At 55.2% G+C, this 20,599-nt stretch overlaps 1 protein-coding gene across 2 annotated transcripts in view; it reads right to left on the bottom strand.

Moving 5' to 3' along the window:
- The window catches only part of NIN (ninein), a 64,106-nt gene extending 55,843 nt beyond the window's left edge, over window positions 1–8,263 (bottom strand). For both annotated transcript variants that reach the window (XM_058807232.1, XM_058807231.1), the window contains exons 1-2: window positions 8,081–8,263; window positions 474–555 (exon numbers count right to left, since the gene is read on the bottom strand). In XM_058807232.1, the coding sequence (XP_058663215.1) occupies window positions 474–555; window positions 8,081–8,263 (265 nt within the window). The remainder of the gene's footprint in view (window positions 1–473; window positions 556–8,080) is intronic.
- Window positions 8,264–20,599: the final 12,336 nt, after the last annotated feature.

Here is a 20,599-nt window from a genome sequence, read left to right as displayed (position 1 = left end):
TAATGATATAATTAAAATTAAATATTAATATAAACAATTATATTAATAATACTATAACTAGATTAATATAAATATATTAATAGAAAAATTTAAATATTGATGAATATATTAATATAATATATTAATATAGATCACTTAATATATAAATATAATTTATATTATATATATAATGTAACTAATACATGTATCAATATAATAATTAAAATATAAAAATATTAATGTAAAAACTATATTAATATAGATATATTAATATATAATGTTTATGAATCTTATATTTAAACCTCTCAATTACCTCATCTCTATAAAAACAACAACAAACAAAAAAACCACAACACTTTTTCTCCCAAGATCAGCCTTTTCTACATGCATGGCAGCACCTAAAAAGCACCTTCTCTTCTAAGTTCTTCTGTGAGAGCCACCCAGAGCTGCTTTGCCAATGAAAATGTACCAGTTTAGGTAATTTCAGTATTTACCTGGTTCTTGGAAGTGCTCCTCATTTGACAGGGTTCTGGATAAGATGAGGATAAGTGCTTCTTTGAACTGATCAAAGTGGACCTGCAGGGGGGGAAAAACAAAAAAAAAAAAAAGTAAGGAAATTGGCAATCAAGTGGTGCAGAGAGTTAAAAATGAGGCCAAAATATAAGGAAAATAAAAGAAAAGGAAGGAAATTGGCAATGAGGTGGTGCAGGGAGTTAAAAATGAGGCCAAAATATAAGGAAAAGAAAAAAAAAGGAAGGAAATTGGCAATGAGGTGGTGCAGGGAGTTAAAAATGAGGCCAAAATATAAGGAAAAGAAAAAAAAAGGAAGGAAATTGGCAATGGGGTGGTGCAGGGAGTTAAACATGAGGCCAGAATGCAGCAGGAAGATGAGCAGCAGTGGGGATCACTCACCACCACCCCTGGGCAAGGGGCACAAAGGAGCCAAAGGGACAGCAAGGGACATGCAGGCATGTGGGAACAATTATTGCCACACAGGAGGGCCCAAAACCACAGATCTCAGGCACTGGTTGGGTTTTTCTATCAAGTAGGAACCAAAAGAACATGAAAAAGAGCAGGGACATCCCCATCCCCTGAGGGGACCTGGCCTGGGTCAGTGGCTTCTGCAGTGAGGCCATTCCTGAGCAGGGAGGGATATGCTGCTGTGGAAATGCTCCACTGCCCTAATTTAGCTCCAAATTCCATTCCCAATGAGGATGGCAGAAAAATCCCTCCCTTCCCAGGGCAGCTCCTCTAATTCTGGGAGGGCTGAACTTGAAATAGCAAGCCTGGAGTGCAGCTGGGAATAAAACAGAGATGGTCCTGCCACTGAGGGAGGTTTTTTCCTTCAGTTTTTTTCCATCTGTGCCTTCCTGGAAATGCTCCTGCCTGCCAGGTAGCCAGAGGCAGGCTGCAGCATCCTCCCAGCCTGCTGGGGAATGTCAGCAATTCCAGCCTGGGGGACAGCTGGAGGAGCAATGTGACATGGGTCAGTGGCCAGGCAGAGCTGGCTGCTGCCCTTTCTCTTGGCTAAATAAATCTTAGAAGAATTTTTAGCAAGGAACAAGAAGATTTTGTATTTAAAGAAACACAGAGAGGCTGATCTGGCTGGCAGGGCTGCACTCAGAGGGATTTCCATGCTGCACAAGCAGCAAAGTTCAAGTCTGAAGTTGTCCAGCTTGGTTTTGGGGGTCAAGCAAGCTCATACCAACAAGCCCCCTGGTCAGTCTCAGAGGTGAGCCATGGAGGTACAAGGGAGCTCAAGCAGTCCCAATCACCCCTGAGGCTTTAAACAGTTTTAAATGTTTTTTTTTTTAAACACAATTTAAAAGTATGTTCAGCACAGAAGCTCATCAGGAATGCCTCCATCTGAATACTAATTGCTGCCATCCATTCCCAGCCACTGGTGTACTTCAAAAAGGCCAGTTTACAGAGAGAGGAGAATTTCCCCCATTAAAATAAAGAAAACTTGACATTTAGACCAAATGAGGATGAATAAAAGATGAGGGTGTTCAGATTGCAGGTTCCCTCCCCATGGGATCCTCTCAGCAATGAATGGACAGAGCCAATCCCTTGCTTGGGTGCTGGGGATGGCTTTGGAGGGGAGCTGACAGGAAAACAAGACCCACTGTGCATCCCTCACGTGGAATTAAATAAAATCAAACCACCTGGGCAGGTGTGCAGCAGCACTGCCATCACCTGCTCTGCACAATGAGCCCCACAGCTCCTGCCTGACTGATGAGGAGGAGGAGGAGGAGCTGAGCCCTTGCACAAGGACACAGGCAGCCATCCGTGCTTCCTGAATGCTGGAAATTCACTGCTGAGCTGAACAGCTTCTCATTCCCAGCCAAAAATGAGCAGGAAGGGTTGGAAAATCATTAAAGTTGGAAAAGAATCATTAAGGTTATCAAGTCCAACCTCAGAGCTGCTCAAGCCCCAGGCGATCACAGAGGCATAGGAGGAACATGAAGGCGTTAAAATCAAGCCTTTCCCAGGAGCAGATGCCAATGGGACAGCCCTGTGTGCTGTTCATCCCCAAAAATGCCAAAAATCCCCCTGAGCAGAGGGGGAAATGCCCCCCAGAGCAGAGGATGCTCTGCTGTCCACTCCTCCCACCAAGAGCAGGCTCAGATGCTGCTGCTCACACCCCCACTATTGTCTGCCTGACAAATCAACAGGAAAGGGGGAAAAAAAGAGAAAAATAAAATGGGTTCAGCCCTCCCTGCTCCCTACAGCCCCAGGCAAAGTGGGGCTTAGTAAAACCCACTCCAGAGCTGGTGTCTCATTAGACTCTGAGGTCTAATAAAGCAGACTGGCCCTGTGGTCACATTGAGATTTTTCCATGAGCAGGACACCCCCAGGAGGCCTGAGAAGATCAGGCTGAGGAGCAGGACGTGGCCATGCTCCTGTGCTGCACAGCAGGACTGCAAATGCAAATCAGCAGCACAGGGGGGTCCCCAATGCTCTCCTCACTCTGCAGGTGGAGTCCCAGCTGGAGCAGGGGGGAAATTTGTCCTCAGGATGGGCCAGAGGTTTTCCCAACAGCACTTGAGCAGCAAAAGCAGCCTGTGGAGCACCTCTGACCTTGGATGTGTGCAGGCACAGAGTGCAAGAGAGAGAAACAGCACTGATAAAATGGGAGCTGGGCTGGAGCATGAGCCAGGCCAGGCAGCCACGGGACAGCAAAGCCACAAAGGCTGCAGAAATCCTATAGAAATCCTCCTGCAAGGCTAGGGGGCCCTGGCACAGGTTCCCCATCCCTGGAGGTGCCCAAGGCCAGGTTGGATGGGCTGGGAGCAGCCTGGGATGGTGGAAGGTGTCCCTTCCAGAACAAGATGGGCTTTAAGGTCCCTTCCAGCCCAAACCACTCTGGTTTTATGACTCTGTTTTGGTGTTGCTCATCTGTGTGTCTGCTCATGGGGTCTCTCAGCAATCTGGGGCTGATCCCAGCCAGCCAGGAGGAGATGGGGGTTGGGAAGGTGATGAACAATGTGGATCCAGGATCAGGGACAGCACCCACATTCCTCGCTGGGAGGGTGGGTAGGCCCAGGCACAGGGTGCCCAGAGCAGCTGTGGACCCCTGGAAATGCCCAAGGCCAGGCTGGATGGGGTTTGGAGAAACCTGGGGGCCCTGCAAACCCCACAGCCAGAGCAGCACTGCACAGCCAGGGCAGCACCCAGCAAGGAGAATTTTCTCAGAACAAATAAATCAAACAGGACAAACCCAGCAGCAGAGGCACAGCCAGCTCAGCCCAGCCTGCCCAGGCACTCAGGGACCAACCAAAGCTGTGCTGCTGAGCAACCCTGAATCCTCAGAGAAACCCCAATGTCCCTGCACAGCCAACTCCCTGTGAAGCCGTGCTGATTAGCACTAGAAAGGGCTGGGAGCCTGTGCCAGGGTACCTATGCTCCTGCCATGCAAACAAAGCCCTTGGCACAGCCAGGACAGGCAGCAGGGGCTCCTTGCAGCTCCCTGCCCTGGTCCCCAGCACAAACCCCATCCCCAGGGCTCTGCCTCTGCCTGCAGACTGCTTCCAGCCAGAAAGCTGCACAGGGCAATGTCTGCTGGGGGAGATGGGGATCAGGGAATATCCTGACCCTCAGGGAATATCCTGATCCACAGGGATCATCCAGGGCAGCTCCTGGCCCTGCCCAGACCCCCAACAATCCCACCCTGGGCATCCCTGGCAGTGCTGTCCAAACCCTCCTGCAGCTCTGGGGCTGTGCCCATTCCCTGGGTAGCCTGGGCAGTTCCAGCACCTTCTGGGAGCAGAACCTTTCCCTGAGATCCAACCCAAACCTGCCCTGGCACAGCTCCAGCTGTCCCCTCAGGTCCCAACAAGCCACTCCTGCAGCACCATCAGACCAGGGCAGCCCAGGCCCCAGCCCACAGGGCACCAAGGGGAGCAGCAAGGGCTCTGCAGGCACAGGGGAAGGATATTTGGGTGTTTTGCAAGAGGTCATTGCAGGGAGCTGGGAGTGAAAGCCCAGCCAGGCTGTCCTTGCTGCAGGCTGGGAATGCAGTGGTGCAGGTGAAACCTGAGCTCCTCATCCCTGCTCAAGGACAGCCCCAAGGACAGGGCCTGGAGTGCCCAACTTCACAGGATCCCAGCAGGATTTGGGCTGGAAAGGACCTTAAAGGTCATCTCATCCCTCTCCTGCCATGGCAGGGACACCTTCCACTGTCCCAGGCTGCTCCCAGCCCATCCAGCCTGGCCTTGGGCACTGCCAGGGATAGGGACTGGCTCCCAGAGCTCATCCCCATCCCGGCACTGTCCCCAAGACACCTCTGGATTGCTGCTAATTAAAGGGCACAGAGAGGGCAAACAGACAGGCCCAGCCACACCCATCCCCTCACTTTTGTCATGGAGGGTGAGGGGAAGGAGCCTTCCTGAGGCACCCCAGAACTGACTGCCCTCACTCCGGCATTGAGGGTGAGGGGAAGGAACCTTCCTGAGGCACCCCAGAACTGACTGCCCTCCCTCCTGCCATGGAGGGTGAGGGGAAGGAGCCTTCCTGAGGCACCCCATAACTGACTGCCCTCACTCCTGCATGGAGGGTGAGGGGAAGGAGCCTTCCTGAGGCATCCCAGAACTGACTGCCCTCACTCCTGCATGGAGGGTGAGGGGAAGGAGCCTTCCTGAGGCACCCCATAACTGACTGCCCTCACTCCCGCATGGAGGGTGAGGGGAAGGAGCCTTCCTGAGGCACCCCATAACTGACTGCCCTCACTCCTGCATGGAGGGTGAGGGGAAGGAACCTTCCTGAGGCACCCCAGAACTGCTGTGAGCACCATCTGCACGCACAGTGTGTGAGGGAAACACTCCCACAGGGGTTTGGTTCTGCCTCGAGTCAGGGCAGGATTTACACCCACACCAGATCCCATTAAATCCCAAACCATCTCAGGGGAGGCAGCACCTCCAGCCCCAGGATTTACACCCCACACCAGACCCTATTAATTCCCAAACCACCTCAGGGGTGGCAGCACCTCCAGCCCACGAGTCAGGGCAGGATTTCCACCCCACACCAAACCCCCTTCATCCCCAAATCACCTCAGGGGTGGCAGCACCTCCAGCCCACAGGGCAGGATTTACACCCCACACCAGACCCTATTAATTCCCAATCCATCTCAGGGGAGGCAGCACCCCCAGCCCCAGGATTTACACCCCACACCAGTCCCCATTAATTCCCAAACCATCTCAAGGGAGGCAGCACTTCCAGCCCACGACTCAGGGCAGGATTTACAGATTTACCCCCCACACCAGACACCAATAATTCCCAAACCATCTCAAGGAGGCAGCACCTCCAGCTCATGAGTCAGACAGGATTTCCACCCCACACCAGACCCCCTTCACCCCCAAACCATCTCAGGGGAGGCCGCACCTCCAACCCACAGGTCAGGGCAGGATTTACCCCTACACCAGACCCCGTTAAATCCCAAACCATCCCAGGGGAGCCAGCACCTCCAGCCCACGAATCAGGGCAGGATTTACGGATTTACACCCCACACCAGACCCCATTCATCCCCAAAACACCTCAGGGGAGGCAGCACTTCCAGCCCACGAGCCAGAGCAGGATTTACGGATTTACCCCCACACCAGACCCCATTAAATCCTAAACCACCTCAGGCAGCACCTCCAGCCCCTCTCTGGATCCCAGGGCATCAAAACCCCCATTAAAACATCCCAAATGCAGGGTCACACTCAGCTCCCAGTCCTTACCCAGGGCAGAGGGCTGGAATTAGATGATCTTTAAAATCCCCTTCCAACCCAAACCATCCCACAATTTCACGACCCCAGAGCATCCATTGATGCCTGGAGCAGAGCCCCAGCACAAAGACAAGCACGTGGCCCCACGAGCAGCCCCTGAGCACACAAAACCTTCCCCCAGTGCCCCCTCCCAGTGCTCTCCCATAAATCCCAGCCCCTGGAAGTGCAGGCACACAAAGGCTGCGACCATCTGCAGCACGAGGGGCAGGTGCAACAAGTCTGGGCTCAGGGGGCTCTGGGGCTGCTGCTGCTCTCCCCAGGACACCCCAAAGATGCCACCAGGGCCATGAAACTAAAATCAGGCTTGTGCTTAAACCTGGGTCACTGTTGCTGCTGCCGGGACAGGGATTGTCCAGAGGCTCTGTGCCAGGCTGGGAGGGAGAATTCATCCCCAGGGACAAAGGGAGGGTGAAATAAAATGGGATGGCAGGGGTGGAGCTCTGGCTTGGGAAGGGGTGACTGTGACCCTGCATTTGGGATGCTTTAATGGGGGTTTTGGTGCCCTGACAGCCACATCTGTCCTTTTCTCTCTGTGCCACCATCCCACAGGTGGCAAAGCCAGGATAGGATAATGGCTGTAAGCTGAAGGAAAATAGATTTAAATTCAATATTGGGAAGGAATTCCTGGCTGGGAGGGTGGGCAGGCCCTGGAGGGTGCCCAGAGCAGCTGTGGCTGCCCCTGGATCCCTGGAAATGTCCAAGGACAGGGCTTGGAGCACCCTGGGACAGTGGAAGGTGTCCCTGCCATGGCAGGGATGGCACTGGATGATCTTTAATGTCCTTCCAACCAAAACCATTCTGGGATTCTTTGCTAACAGCCCCATGCTCAAGATGGCAACAGCACAGAAAGTCTCTGGTGCTCCAGAAAATGCCACACTGCAGCTCTAAAGGTCAACAACCTCCACCTGCATCCATCCCAGCCCCACTCAGTGCCAGCAGAGGAGCTGCAGCCCCAGGGCAGGCGAGGAAGAGGAGGAAAAAAGGAAAAACCCCTTTGATCATTAAAGGAATTATTCTGTTTGTGAGAGCTGCAGTCTGATTGGGAATTGGAGCCAGGATGGCTGCCTGGCTGCCCTGCTCCACATTTGTGTGATTTTAATGAGCAGTGATGGATTTCAGGGTGATTTCCAGGGAAGGAGCTGATGCACTCTGAGCACAAGGACACCCAGCTGAACCTGGAGATCCCCCAAGGGCAGCAGCTTCTGGGATTTATGTGATTTAACCCCATAAAGGCACAACCACAGCTGGAGAATGGCTTTGGGAAGCCACCAGCACCAGGCAATAGGGACAGAGGTGGCTCAGACAGCGTGGGACAATATTCTGCACCTCAGAGAGACACCCGTGACTGCACACAGCCCTGCCAGCCTAACCACAGCTTAAGCCAGGGTAAATCACAGGCTCAAGCCCTGGATTTAGGGCTTTGTCCCACCCCAGGTGGCTCAGAGCCTGTCTGAACACCTGGTGAGCTGGTTTGGGGAGGTGACCCAGGCCAGCAGCACCAGGAGCAGAGCTGGGGACACAGACAGTGAGAGCCAAGGGCAGCCAGAGCTGGCACCTGCTCTGGCCTTGGGAAAGCACAAGGGGCACAAGGCTCAGCCTAAACCTGAGTTTCATTCCACCTCCAGTCAGGGCAGACAGAGCAGTTCCCTCCCCTGCTATCCCAAATTCTGCTCTTGGAAGTGCCCTGAGCCCACCCTGCTGAACAGACCAGACCAAACCCCACGAGTCCTGCAGCACCAGAGCCTCAGGAATGTTGGATAGACACAAATCACACCCATCAATCTCCCCCCAAAACCACCCCATGCATGCAGGCACCGCATCCCCCAGCTCCTTACCCTGCCTAGGAGGTTTCCTTGGAGCAGGGTCTGCTGCAGGGCTGGGGCCACCTCCTCCAGGTGCAGCACGTGGCAGAGGTCAGTGAGCTCCTCCTGGCCCAGGGAGCCCGTGCCTGTGCTGTCAAAGCTGTCAAAGAGCTCCTTGAGGCGAGCTTCATACTGGTCCTGCTCAGCTTCATCCATCCCATAGCCTGCCTCGCTCACCTGGGGGAACAGACAGGACAGGTCACCCTCAGCACCATGGGACAGCAAAAACCCCACAGGAGATGCCCACCAGGCTGTTTGGGGCTGTATTGATGCTCCAGCCTCTCCCAGCCCACTGGGGAAGAAGCCACAGAGCAGAAAGAGCCGGGGGGAAAAGCCAGGCAGAGCCACACCCTGGGGAGGGACAGCCCAGGTGGCTGGGACAGTCCCTGTGTGCCACCTCCCACCGCTCCTGTCAGCTCGTCTGGCTCAGCTGCAGCAGATAAATTGCTCCCTGGAGCTCCAGGGATCCCCAGGTGCTGCAGGTGAGAAGATAAACAAGGCAAGAAGGGCTCAGCAGGGAGCAAAGGCTGAGGAGGGGAGGGCAGGAGAGCCCAGCCCAAACCCTTCAGGGCAGCCCCCCACCATAACCACCCCCTCCAGGAGCACAAGACAGCCCCTGAAGCACAGCTGGGATCATGGAATGCTTTAGGTTGGGGAAAAACTCCCCAGATCAAGCCCAGCTGCCAAGAGCTCCCCGTGCCGCAGACATCTTTTCATGAAAATCCTTTCCTTAGGATTTTTGATTCCTGAGAAGCTGAGAGGCCTCAGGAACAAAATGTAAACATTGATTATCTGCTGCTGTGGGATGCAACAGGTGCATCTGTGATTGGTCTCATGTGGATGTTTCTAATTAATGGCCAATCACAGTCAGCTGGCTCGGACTCTGTGTGAGCCACAAACCTTTGTTATCATTCCTTTCTATTCTATTCTTAGCCAGCCTTCTGAGATGAAACCTTTTCTTCTATTATTTTAGTATAGTTTTAATGTAATATATATCATAAAATAATAAATCAAGCCTTCTGTAACACAGAGTCAGATCCTCATCTCTTCCTTCAACACAAGACCCTGTGAACACCATCACACTCCCTGTGCTGCTCTCCCTCAGGTGTTCCAGGTCCAGCCCTGGCTGAGGGCAGAGTCTGACAGGCAGCAAGCCCAGAGCAGCGTGGGGACAGCCAAAATGTTCCTGTGTCCTGCAGCAGGCACACAAAACCCAGACCCCGTTTGCCCCAGGTCTCCATCTTCCCCTCCAAGTCAGGCTTTCACCCCTCTCATCCTGCTCACAGCCCCAGGGGCTGTTCTGGCAGGGGGTAGAGGGAAACTCCCTGTCTGAAATGAAGGATTTGGCTGGAGCTGTTTGCTCAGGGCTCCAGGCTGGCTTTGGGTGGCAGCAGTGCCACCAAACAGTCTGGGTGTGGATGTGCCACTACCCTGGGGCACAAGAGGCACTGTCACCGTGCTTGGGTGACAATGGGCACTGCAGTTGGTGTCCCCAAATGGGCATCCCAGCCTCATCCATGACCCCAACACCAGCCAGCCCTGGGAATTCTGCTTCTGTGGCTGCTGAGGGTTGTGCCAGCCACATTTCCCAAAACAGGGGGCCCTACCCCAACCCCCCCTGCTCCTCATAGGGTTCCTGTGGCTCCCTGGGCCCCCAGCAGCACTCCTGGACAGCCCAGAGCTGCTTCCATTGCAGCCAGCTCCACAGCCCTGCCCAGCCCAGCCCGGGAATCCCCAGGGCAGGCAGGGCAGCAGCTGTGTCCTTGATTTCCCTGGCTGCAGGAGCAGATGCCAGGGCAGAGCATCCTCTGGATCCCACATCTGCTGAGGGATGCAGGGCTGGTGCCCTGACAGAGCCCACAGCCCAGCCTGTCCTTCCTCAGCTGTGGGCACTCCAGGGATGGACACAACTCCTCCACATGAGCCTCACACCCTCCCTGTCCTATTTTCGCCCCCCAAATCCATCTTGAGCTGATTTCCCGAGCGCTGGGGGGAGCAGGGAGGCACAGACACATTCAACAACACATTCACAGAGGAGGAGGCAGCAGCCAAAATCTCAGGTGCCTGTGAGCAGGAGGAAGGCAACAAACTTGTTTCCATTCCCACAGCAGCCACCCCATTCCCCACCTGCACCCCCAGGGCCCGGCAGTGGCTGGATGCTGGTGTCAGGGAGCCCTGCCTGCACATTCCAGCCGCCCCAAAACTCACAGCCAGGATGACTCCACCCCACAGAGCTTCCCAAGCACCTCTGAACCTCTTATCTACAGGGTCAGCCACCTCCTGCCCCCCCGAGATGTCTCCAGCCCCTGAGCAGAACCAGTTCCCCCAGTTAGCGCAGAGAGATAAATGCCACCTGCCAGTACATCCCCGAGCATCCCTGCTGCTGGAGCACTGGGATCACCCCTCTCAGTGCCACAACAGCCCAGAAACTCACCCTGGGCAGATCCAGCATTGGGAACCCCCAAAAGACAGCAGGAAAGCCCCAGTCCCTGAAGGAAAAGAGCATGAGGTGCGTGGACCACACCTGCCCAGTGAGTTTTTGGTGAGGGACAGCCAGAGCTTAGAGGGACAGAACGCCACAAAAACACAGAGCCCTAAAACTCACCCTGGGCATTGGAAACCCCCGAAAACCAGCAGGAAAACCCCAGTCCCTAAAGGAAAAGAGCATCAGGTGCATGGCCACACCTGCCCTACAGCCCAGGTGAGTTTGTGGCAAGGGCAGCCTCACACATCCCCATGCCAGGGGACAACCAGAGCTTAGAGGGACACAATGCCACAACAGCACAGAGCCCAAAAACTCACCTGGGCAAATCCAGCATTGGGAACCCCCAAAAAACAGGAAAACACCAATTCCTAAAGGAAAAGAGCATCAGGGGCATGGCCACACCTGCCCTACAGCCCAGGTGATTTTGTGGCAAGGGCAGCCTCACACATCCCCGCGCCGAGGGACAATCAGAGCTTATAGGGACCAGCCACCCCCACAGAGCCTGGGGAAGGGGTTCCCTGTTTCCCAGGACCAAGGAGGCCAGGGCTGGGTGCCCACCTGCCTCAGACAGCCCCGGGAGCTGCCAGCAGCCCGGCCATCCTGCAATCCTGCTCAACCTCCATCTTAGGCAGGCGGCTCCGGCACGCAGCCGGCTGCGCAAGGTGACCCAAGATGCCTCCTCTCCTCTCCTCTCTCCTGCCTGAATTATTCAGCAGCTCTTCCACAGCGAGGGGAAAATAAACCACCCAGAGCTTCCTTCCTACCTGAGGAGCTGGCATGGGCAGCAGCCAGATAATGAGAGCAGCATCAGAGCCCGGCGGCGCTGCCACCTCCATCCATGTGCCGTGCTGGGGAAGGGGGGACCCGGCAGAGCACACAAAGCCCCGTGAAAGGGCAGCCTTTCATCCCTGCTCCAGATGGGCCAGCAGCTGAGATGCAGCAGGGATAATAGGGGCAGGCAGGCAGCAGCTGAGCGGGGGCTCCCCAGTCCCCCGCCAGCAGGAGAGGGGATGGTCCCTGCACAGGGCATCACTTTGTTCTGATTTATTGCTGACCTTCTGTGCTGCTTCAACCCCTCCAGAATGACCAGCTTGAGCTGAAAAGTGCATGTTTAGGACAGCCAGCACCACATTATTCTGTGTGGTTTATTTCTGGATTATTTCTGTTCTCGTTATTGGCAGCCTGGGGAAGCAAAGCGCTCCGGGATGATGATGATGATGATGATGAGAAGAGGAAGTTTTCACCGGTATTTCTTTCCTGCTTTTAAATCCACCCCCTCCTGAGAGCCAGATAACCTTCACTGCACACAATGTAGGGGCCTGAGAGGACTAAATTCTCAGCTAAATTTAACTCTAACAATATAGGCTCAAACAGTAATTACTGCCTCGCATATTTAAGTGCCTGGAATCGATAGCAACTTTAGCCTGGAGCTAATGAAGACACAGATTGGTCAATCAATGGCATCAGCAAGGAGAAACACCACAATTAGCACAATTGCTTTTTTTTGAGGGGTGTGGGGGGGTGTTTGTAAGCAGGATGAATCACAGAATTCCAGAATTATTTAAGTTGGAAGGGACCTTAAAGGCCACTTCAGGCCAACCCCCAGCCACGAGCTTCCACTAGGACAATACAAAATTACATTTGCTGCACAGGAGGGAGATTTGGGGATCTTGAGGATGTTCTGCATCACTAACCAGGGCTGTGGGTACCTTGCCCTTATCCCCACCGGCCCTCCACTGAAGTCATCACCTCCAAGGGACAGTGAGGAAAATGTTTTTACTGCTCCTCTTGATTGCCTCGACTCAAATGAGGGCCTGGTAATTAGCAGTAATTACCCAGCAGGGCAGCATCCCGTGGCCACCTCCAAAACATGAGCACCTATTCCATGGGATGTCACTGCTCTGAGTGTCCCCCTGTGCTGGAGAGGGGACGCACTCTTGGCCACACCTGAGCAATTTAAAGCAACTTTCCCTTCCCAGTGCACCTGTGACAGCCTGGCTGATGTGAACACAGCTGGCAAAACCCACCAGGAGCCCAGGTTTTACTGCTGGGGGCTGTATGAGAGGCCCAGCAGCCACCAAAAGCAGACTGTGGAGCCCTTGCTGGAAAGGCAGAGCTGAGGTTGTCTCACCCTCATTATCTCCCTCCCTAATGAACCATCTCAGCCATCAGCAGCTCTGCTGAACCACAGAATTCCCTGAGCTGGAAGGGACCCACAGGGGTCGTGGAATCCAGCTCCAGGCCGTGCACAGACACCCCAAAATCCCCACCCTGGGCATCCCTGGAGTGTTATCCAAACTCCTGGAGCTCTGGCAGCCCTGGGAATGTCACCATTGCCTGGGGGAGGAACCTCTCCTGAAACCCAACCTAAACCTGACACAGCTCCAGACATTGCCTGGGTCCTGTCACTGGTCACCAGAGAGAAAAGCTCAGTGTCCTGTCCCTGTGTCCACCCCAAAATCCCCACACCCTGTCAGGACAATTTCCAACACCCCATCCCTTCTAGGAGCAGCAGCCCCACAAAGGGTCACACCGAGACCCCAAAGGGAAAAACAGAACCCAAAAGGACAATGAAGCACCTTAATGTCACTAAATCACTTGACAGCACGCCCAGCTCTTCAAGGGTCAGCACCAGAGTCACCCTTACAGCTGGCAGCTCCTCCTCCCCATTGACCACGTTCATAATTTCCCCTCAAAACACCCCAAAAACACCCCCAGACCCTCCAAAGTTGGCAGCGACTCTGTTAACCAAGTCCCAGCCCAGATTAGCAGGGCAGCGCTGGCTATAAAAGGCTATAAATTTATGTAAAGAGCTTCAAAAGCAGCGCAGCGTTTGAATATTCACGCCAGGCCGGTATTTGCATTGTAATGGGGCTTTTCACTGCCAGCCTTCCCTCCGAAAGGAAAAACAAAGCGCCCATCTGGTTTGATTTTGCAAACGGGGCTGGAGTGGCTCGGCGGTGACTCGGGGAGCCCCGGGTGCGATAAAGCCCAAGGTGGAGGAGGCACAAAGCTGATTATTGCAGGAGTAAACAAAGCGATTCCCGGGAATCCATCCCGGGAAAGGCGGGATGTGGGAATCCATCCATCCCGGGGAAACGCGGGATGCGGGAACCCATCCATCCCGGGGAAACGCGGGATGCGGGAACCCATCCATCCCGGGGAAACGCGGGATGCGGGAACCCATCCATCCCGGGGAAACGCGGGATGCGGGAATCCCCGCGGAGCTCGGAAAGAGCTGCCCCGCTCTGCTGCATCACGGCGAAACGAGCCCAGAGCCTTCCTCGGCTCCGTATCGGGGAGCACATGAGGAAGAGGAGCACGGTACACCCAGAGTGTCACCCACTAAAATCCCAGCACGGGGTGCTCCGGGGCTGTGGATTTTGGCTCCATCCCTACAGGGATGCTCCAAGCGAGACGGGCCCACGAGCAGATGCTGTCTGCCACCCTGGCGACAACGACAGCTCTGCCGATGACAAAACAACCGCCGTCATCAATTCCTCCGGCCGCAGCCGGCTGCTGCCAGGGCTCAGCCCGGCCGGAGCGGCGCAGACCCCGCTCCCAGCGCCCGGATCATCCCTCCGGGAGCAGGGACGGTGCCCTTGGCAGGAGGGCGAGTGACTCTCGGTACCTGCCACCAGCACCGAGGGGACCTTTTGGGGTGTCACCCACCCACAGCCACCCCAAAACCGCGCTGCAGCTATGAGGAAGCAAACCTACCCCTAACCCTGTCCCCATTACCCCCTTCCATCCCTCCGGCATCCCCCTTTCCCTGCAGCACCCCCCGCCCTGCAGAGCCCCTCGTTCCCCGGCACCCACCTCGCCGCCGCTCCCGGTGCCGCTGCCCGCACACGCGGCCGGGCCCGCCGCGAACGGACGGGACGGGACGGGAAGGGGCGGGCAGGGCCCGGCACCGCCCGCGGAGGAGGGACCGGGCCGGTCAGCGCTCCCCCCGCGCCCAGGCTCGGTAGTTCCCCTTTCCCTTCCCGTTCCTCCCCCGTGCCCGCAGCCGCCCCCGTTCCGTTCCCGTCCGGGCCTCACCGCTGCCGGTGCCGCGGGGCTGGCGGGGCGCAGCGCAGCGCTCGGAGCGTTGCGGGCCCGGGGGAGGCGCCGCGTTCAAATGCGGCCGCGTTTATTGGGCCGGGAACCGGGGGCGGCCCCGGGGCTGCGGGACGGCCCCGGGGCGGGGGCACCGGCGGCCTTTGTGCGGCACCGCCCGGGAACGCCCCGCGGTGCAGGGGGGCTGCGGGGTCTGCTGGGGTGTCCGCACTCCTGGGGAACCAATGTGTCCCTGGTGTTGTGTACCCGTGTGGCAGCACCCCAGCTTCCTGCTGGCATGTCCCCCAGGGTGGCATCACCCCAACTTCCCGTTGTCCTGCACCCTCGGTCCCCGATGTCCTGATCCCCCCCGGGTGGCATCACCTCGGTTCCCATCATCCTGCCCCCCCAGGGTGGCATCATCCCATCTCCCTGCTGTCCTGCACCTCTAGGTGATATCAGCCCAGCTCTCCCCTGTCCTGTCCCCTAGGGTGGCACCGTCATGGTCCCCACTGTGCCACGCCTCAGAGTGGCTCTGCAATGTCCCATCCTCCCAAATGGCATCATCACAGTTCCTGTCATCGCACTCCCCAAGGTGGCATCACCCAGCTCCCTGCTGTCCCTCCCCCAGGGTGACATCACCTGAGTTCCCATCATTCTGCACCCCACGGGGACATCACCCTGGCTCCTGCTGCCCTGCACTCCAGAGCAGCGTCACCCCAGCTCCATCCTGTCCCCCAGATGGCATCACCCAACTGTCCTGCACCCCAGGGTGGCATCACCCCAGCTCCCCACTGTCCTGTCCCTCAGGGTGGCATCACCCCGGCTCCACGCTGTCCTGCACCCCAGGGGACACGGCCCTGCAGCTCCTCATTGTCCCAAAAAAACAATGGCACGTCACCTGGGCTGTCCCTCGCCTGAAGGTGACAGCAGCACATCGCTGTCCCCACCCTGGGGACGTGGCACCCTGGCTCCCTGCCATCCCTGGGCCTGGGGGACAACTCTCCTTGTGTCACCGTGCCACAGGACAGCTGCTGTGCCGTGACATCCCCCCTTGCACCGCCCCAGCTCCGATGGTGGCTCCGCACGGTCCCACCCGTGCCCTCACTCTCTTTGGGGGGATCACCAAACCAAGGACCCCCTTTTGTCCCCAGGAGCCACCGCGGGATCCGGGGAGCCCTGGGGCGGTGACACAGCAGTCCCAGCTCCAGCCGAGCCCCAGCCGAGCTGCATCCCTCATTTCCAGCCGAGCTGCATCCCTCATTTCCAGCCGAGCTCCATCCCTCATTTCCAGCCGAGCTCCATCCCTCATTTCCAGCCCGGCAGTCCCGGCTGCAGCCGCCGCCCGCCCACGCTCCCGCTCCCGCTCCTGCTCCGCGCCAGCCGAGCCGCAGGGAGCCGGCGGTCCCCGAGGCCTGTGGGCTCTCTGATGGCTAATAAGGGTTCCACCCACGCTGCAATCCGCTCTAGCAGTTGCATGAGATTATTTTGTTGGGGTTTTTTTTGGTGAAAGTGCCAGGGGCGACGTGACTTTTTAGCCTTCTTCTCTTTTTCGAGGCGGCTCTGGGCTGCGGGTTCAAGAAATTTCGTAAGGAGGAGCGAGGGGAACACAAAAGCCTCGCACAGGGGGTTGGGTAAACCTCGCTCAGATCATAAACCAGGCTTAAAACCCCGCAGCAGAGCCACGGGTGGGTTTGCCACCACACGAGGACATCTGGGACACGAGAGGTGACAGCGTAAAGAGCTCCAAAAGTACTGTAATAAAATATTGTAATAAAATATTGTAATAAAATATTTAGGGGTAGCTCTGCTGCGCATCACCTGGCGTGTCACTGCCACCTGCTCCGGGGACAGCGCTGTGGCTGTGGGACGTGGCACAGTGTGCCCAGCACCCAGCACAGCCCTGTGCAGGGATGTGGCCGTGTCCCCACGGTGACAGCAGCAAGGCAAGGTGACACCAGAGGGAAGGGGCCCTTTGCCGGACAGATGTCAGCAGCCGTGGCTTTGTGCCGGCCGAGGGCTTTTTGTCTGGGTTTTTAACATTTGCCATTTTTCTCCGCCGCTTTCTCCTGCTCTGACACTTGCTGAGGGTTTTTCTTTCTTCCCTTTCTCCCTCTCTTTCCACATTTGCTTTTCCATCCCCGCTTCAAACACTTTTTCCCCGCGTATTATGCTGAAGTTGGAACCATCTGGTGCTTTGTTTTGTTGCGAGCCCAGCGAGTGCCAGGACCTTTATCCCCCTCCTCCTCCTCCTGCCTCTCTAATCCAAGCGACAGCCCCGAAATGTCCCCCCTGTCCCCCATCAAAGCCACGGGCCACACGCGTGCTCGGGCAGGGGATGGGGACAGCAGCACGCCCGGTGTCCCCGTGTCCCCATCCCAGGAGCGCTGCAAATCATCCCAGCGCAAATTCCTGACTCCTTTTTAGGACCAGCTGTTAGCAGAGGCATCCTGATTTTATTTTTTTGTGAAAAATGCGTATTTTATGATTGGCTTTTGGCAAATATTCAGATGAATATTATATGTGTTGTGTTAGAAAACAATGATGTATTAATTCTCTTAAGTAGTGTGTTAAATATAGTTTTAGGTTATAACAAAATATTAAAATAGAAACAATGCTATGTAGGATATTTTTTTTTTTAAAGAAAGGACTCACACTGAGATAGCAGCCACAGGACACCTGAATCTTTCAGAGAAAGAGAATTTATTGCTCCATTATCAGGAGAAATGAACTTCTTCCTGCCTCGAAGGCGCTGTCAGGATTCAGAGGAAGAAGCTGACACTGCCCAGACAGAACCCTGGGTTTGAATGGAATTTACGCACCATGGATGAGCTGTATGAATATGCAACAGGCTGCTGCTTTTAAGGGTTAATCCTTTGTTAAAGGGGGTCCTTTTTCGGGTGTCCTTTTTCAGGCTCGAGCTGCCCAGAAAAGGTACCCGGACTGTCTGTAACTCTTTGTCTCTATTGTCTCATATTGTCCTATTCAATTTGTCCAAATTATTATTACTCTAACTATATTACTATTTTTATAATAATTTTATTACTATTAAGCTTTTAAAATTTTGAAAACAAGTGATTGGCGTTTTTCACATTTTTCCCACAGGAGAAAAGGGGAAAGGGGCTCTCTGCGTTTCTGGGGAGCCGCAACAGAATCTCCTATTTTTGGAGCCCCCTTCCCAGCGAGCAGCTGCGCTCCGGGATGGCATTTACAGCCAGGAAGTGTCGGAAGGAAGGAAGTGTCGGAAGGAAGGAAGTGTCGGAAGGAAGTGTCGGAAGGAAGGAAGGAAGTGTCGGAAGGAAGTGTCGGAAGGAAGTGTCGGAAGGAAGGAAGGAAGTGTCGGAAGGAAGTGTCGGAAGGAAGTGTCGGAAGGAAGTGTCGGAAGGAAGTGTCGGAAGGAAGTGTCGGAAGGAAGTGTCGGAAGGAAGGAAGGAAGGAAGGAAGGAAGGAAGGAAGGAAGGAAGGAAGGAAGGAAGGAAGGAAGGAAGGAAGGAAGGAAGGAAGGAAGGAAGGAAGGAAGGAAGGAAGGAAGGAAGGAAGGAAGGAAGGAAGGAAGGAAGGAAACCTCGGCTCAGGCAGCGTCACAAAAACCGGGACACGTGGGAAACACAGGGATCGCGGGGCATCATTGCCACCGACGGAGCCGCGGCTGGCACGGAGCCACCCAAAAGCAGGGGCGGGCGCTGGGTGACCCCTGTGCGAGGCCGTGGGTGCCCGGCTCCTGCAGGAACTCCCGCCCGCCTTGGCTCTGGCCGCTCCGTCACGCTTTCCTTCCCATTTTCCCCGAACAATGGGGTGCTTTGTTCCAGGGCGAGGAAAAGTCCGGCCGCCTGCGCCGGGAGCTGCTCCTGCATTCCTGGGGTGTTCCCAGCTGTGCCCTGCTGGGCACAGGAGCCCCTCATCCCGCTCGGGACAGGGGGAAGAGGGTCGTCAAACAGCCAAAATTCAGACAAAAAAGAATAATTAAAAAAAAAAAAAAAAGAAAAAAAAAAAGCCATGAAGCCATCAGCAAAACATAAAGGGAAAAAGGAAAATACACTGTAGGAAAAAAAAAAAATTAAAAAAACCAACCAAAAAACCAAAAAACAGCTGGAGGGAACCTCCCCATCTCCCAGCTGGTGCCGGGAGAAGTTTGGAATGACATAAGCCCAAACTTTGCTATTTTTTTTTGCGCTAAACAAAGACGAGTCCTGCTCAGCCGCAGTGGCGCCGCCGCTCTTCGGCTCGCTGCTGCCATCCCCCGTCCGGCTCCCGGCGCACAAATCTCCTTCCAGCACCGCCTCTCCGGCCTCGTCCTGCCCCATTCCAGCCGAGGATTTCCCCTTCAGCCCGGGAAAACCTCGCGTTTGCTGTGCTGGGTCCTTATGGCGAGAAATATTTGGGTGGGTGCTGCGTCCTGGTGAGCGCTCTGAGCTTCCCGAGCTCTGTGCCAGCCCCTTCAGGAGCTCCAGACCCCTCTGGCATCTTGCCCAGCCTTGTGGGCATCGCTGGAGATTTTGGGGATCACCCCTCCCATCATCTTCATGAGAATTCACTGCAGCCCCGGCACTCTTTTGGAATGGGGAAAAATTGGGGGTAGAGGGAAAAGCTCTGGTCTGTGAAAGCAGCTGGGAATGGGGAAAAATTCGGGGTTCAGTCAAAAGATCTGGCTTGTGAAAACATTTGGGAATGGGGAAAAACTTGGGGTGGAAAGAAAAGGTCTGGCCTGTGAAAGCAGCTGGGAATGGGGAAAAAATGAGGGTGGAAGGAAAAACTCTGACTTGCGAAAGCATCTGGGAATGGGGAAAAATTGGGGTGGAAGGAAAAACTCTGACTTGTGAAAGCATCTGGGAATGGGGAAAAATTGGGGTGGAAGGAAAAGGTATGGATTGTAAAACCAGTTGGGAATGGGGAAAAAATTTGGGCTAGAAGGAAAAGCTTGGCCTGTGAAACCAGCTGGGAATGGGGGAAAATGTGGGTGAAAGGGAAAGTTCTGGTTTGTAAAAGCAGCTGGGAATGGGGAAAATTGGTGGAAGGAAAAGCTCTGGCTTGTGAAACCAGCTGGTAATAGGGAAAACCAGAGGTGGAAGGAAAAGCTCTGGAATGTGAAAGCAGCTGGGAGTGGGGAAAAATTTGGGGTACAATGAAAAGCTCTGGTTTGTGAAAGCAGCTGGGAATGGGGAAAAATTGGGGGTGGAAGGAAAAGCTCTGGTTTGTGAAAGCAGCTGGGAATGGGGGGAAATTGGAGGTAGAAGGAAAAACTCTGGCCTGTGAAACCAGCTGGGTCTGTTGGTCATTTCCCCCATTCTCCTGCCCCTGAGGCATGGGAAGAGCAGCTCAGGGCTGCCTTGTGCCGCCTCCTTGCAGCAGCTGCTGGTGGGGAACGCGCTGTGCCTGCCCACAGCCCCGGTTTCGCTGGACCTGTTTGTCTCTGCGTTTGCATTTTGCTGCTGAGGCAGGCTTAGATCAGATATTGGGAAAGAATTGTTCCCTGGGAGGGTGGGGAGGCCCTGGCACAGGGTGCCCAGAGCAGCTGTGGATCCCTAAAAGTGTCCAAGGCCCTTTTGGACAGGGCTTGGAGCGCTCTGGGATGGTGGAAGGTGTCCCTGCCCATGGCAGGGGTGGGATGGGATGCTCTTCAAGGCCCCTTGAACCCAAACCATTCTGGGATTCCATGATTTCAAATCAGGAAAAGCAGCACAGGCCTTACTTTGGATAAAAGCAGCTCCAAATGCCAGCCTGGGTGGTGGCTCCTCTGGGGAAATCTTTGTCCCCAGCCCTCCCATGATTTATGGGGTCCCTGCTGTGGAGGTGCTGAAGGGCTGGCCCAGCTGTGGGTGCCTTCCAGCAGCACATCCTGCTGCACCTGGCAGGCTTGCACAGGGGATTCTGCTGAAACAGGGGCATTTATCTCCTGCTGAAACAGGGGTATTTATCTCCTGCTGGGAGGTTTCATCCTGACTCACCCTGACAGAGCTGCAGGTGGGAGG

Source organism: Ammospiza caudacuta, chromosome 6 (genome assembly GCF_027887145.1).
Source record: "Ammospiza caudacuta isolate bAmmCau1 chromosome 6, bAmmCau1.pri, whole genome shotgun sequence".
NCBI lineage: Eukaryota > Metazoa > Chordata > Aves > Passeriformes > Passerellidae > Ammospiza > Ammospiza caudacuta.
Note: the sequence above shows the minus strand (reverse complement) of the source record. Positions and strands in the feature narration are given on the sequence as shown.